The sequence below is a fragment of the Pygoscelis adeliae genome, unplaced genomic scaffold, assembly GCF_000699105.1.
Source record: "Pygoscelis adeliae isolate BGI_AS28 unplaced genomic scaffold, ASM69910v1 Scaffold242, whole genome shotgun sequence".
Taxonomy (NCBI): Eukaryota; Metazoa; Chordata; class Aves; order Sphenisciformes; family Spheniscidae; genus Pygoscelis; species Pygoscelis adeliae.
The window spans coordinates 3,401,809-3,402,464 of NW_008824369.1; the positions used below are offsets into that span (position 1 = coordinate 3,401,809).

At 62.5% G+C, this 656-nt stretch overlaps 1 protein-coding gene across 1 annotated transcript in view; it reads left to right on the plus strand.

The window, feature by feature from the left end:
• The first annotated feature begins 504 nt into the window (after positions 1-504).
• LFNG (LFNG O-fucosylpeptide 3-beta-N-acetylglucosaminyltransferase) overlaps positions 505-656 on the plus strand; it is a 6,714-nt gene continuing 6,562 nt past the window's right edge. The window contains exon 1 of the mRNA XM_009320074.1: positions 505-540. Within this exon, the coding sequence (XP_009318349.1) occupies positions 505-540 (36 nt within the window). The remainder of the gene's footprint in view (positions 541-656) is intronic.

Genomic DNA, 656 nt, shown 5'->3' on the forward strand with positions numbered 1-656 from the left:
AATGTCCCCGGGGCACCCCGAAGGCGGCCGGGCGGCTCGGCACACGCCGTGGTGCCTGCGAGGGGTCTGGGCTGGGCTGCCGTCCCGCCAGCGTGGGATCCGCTGGCTTCCTCCAGCTCAGCACGATAATTGCAGGCTTTGAAAAATTCCTGCTCTCAGGGCAGAGGGAATGGGTTTGCCTTCCAGAGAGCGTGCTCCTCCGATGGCGGCTCCCAGATTTCTCTAGCACCTTGGCCAGGGTCCCCATCCTTGGGGTGGCCATGGCAGAGCATGCCAGCATGCGTGTCCTACTTGGGCTCCCACTGGAGCGGCTGGGACCGGGGAGGCTGCTGATCCCAAACCAGCTCCACGGTGCAGCTGGCTCCCCCCAGTCCTGGGCTGTGCGCCACGGCCTGCTGAGCACTGCTAAACTCGGCTCACGTGTGAGGGTCCCTCCGTGCTGCCCCCTTGGGCAGCCTGTGTGGTTTTTGGGGGTGAGGGCCCCTTAATTGCCTGCCCCAAACGATGCCGCTGTCCTTGTCCATAAAAGCCCTGGAGCTGGTGAGCAGCGCGCGTGGAGCGCCAGGCAGGAGGGTGGGGGACCCTCGCCGCACAATGAGCTCATTGTTTTGTGAGGAGGTTATTAAAAAATTATAGCATTTAAAATAACAGTGGAG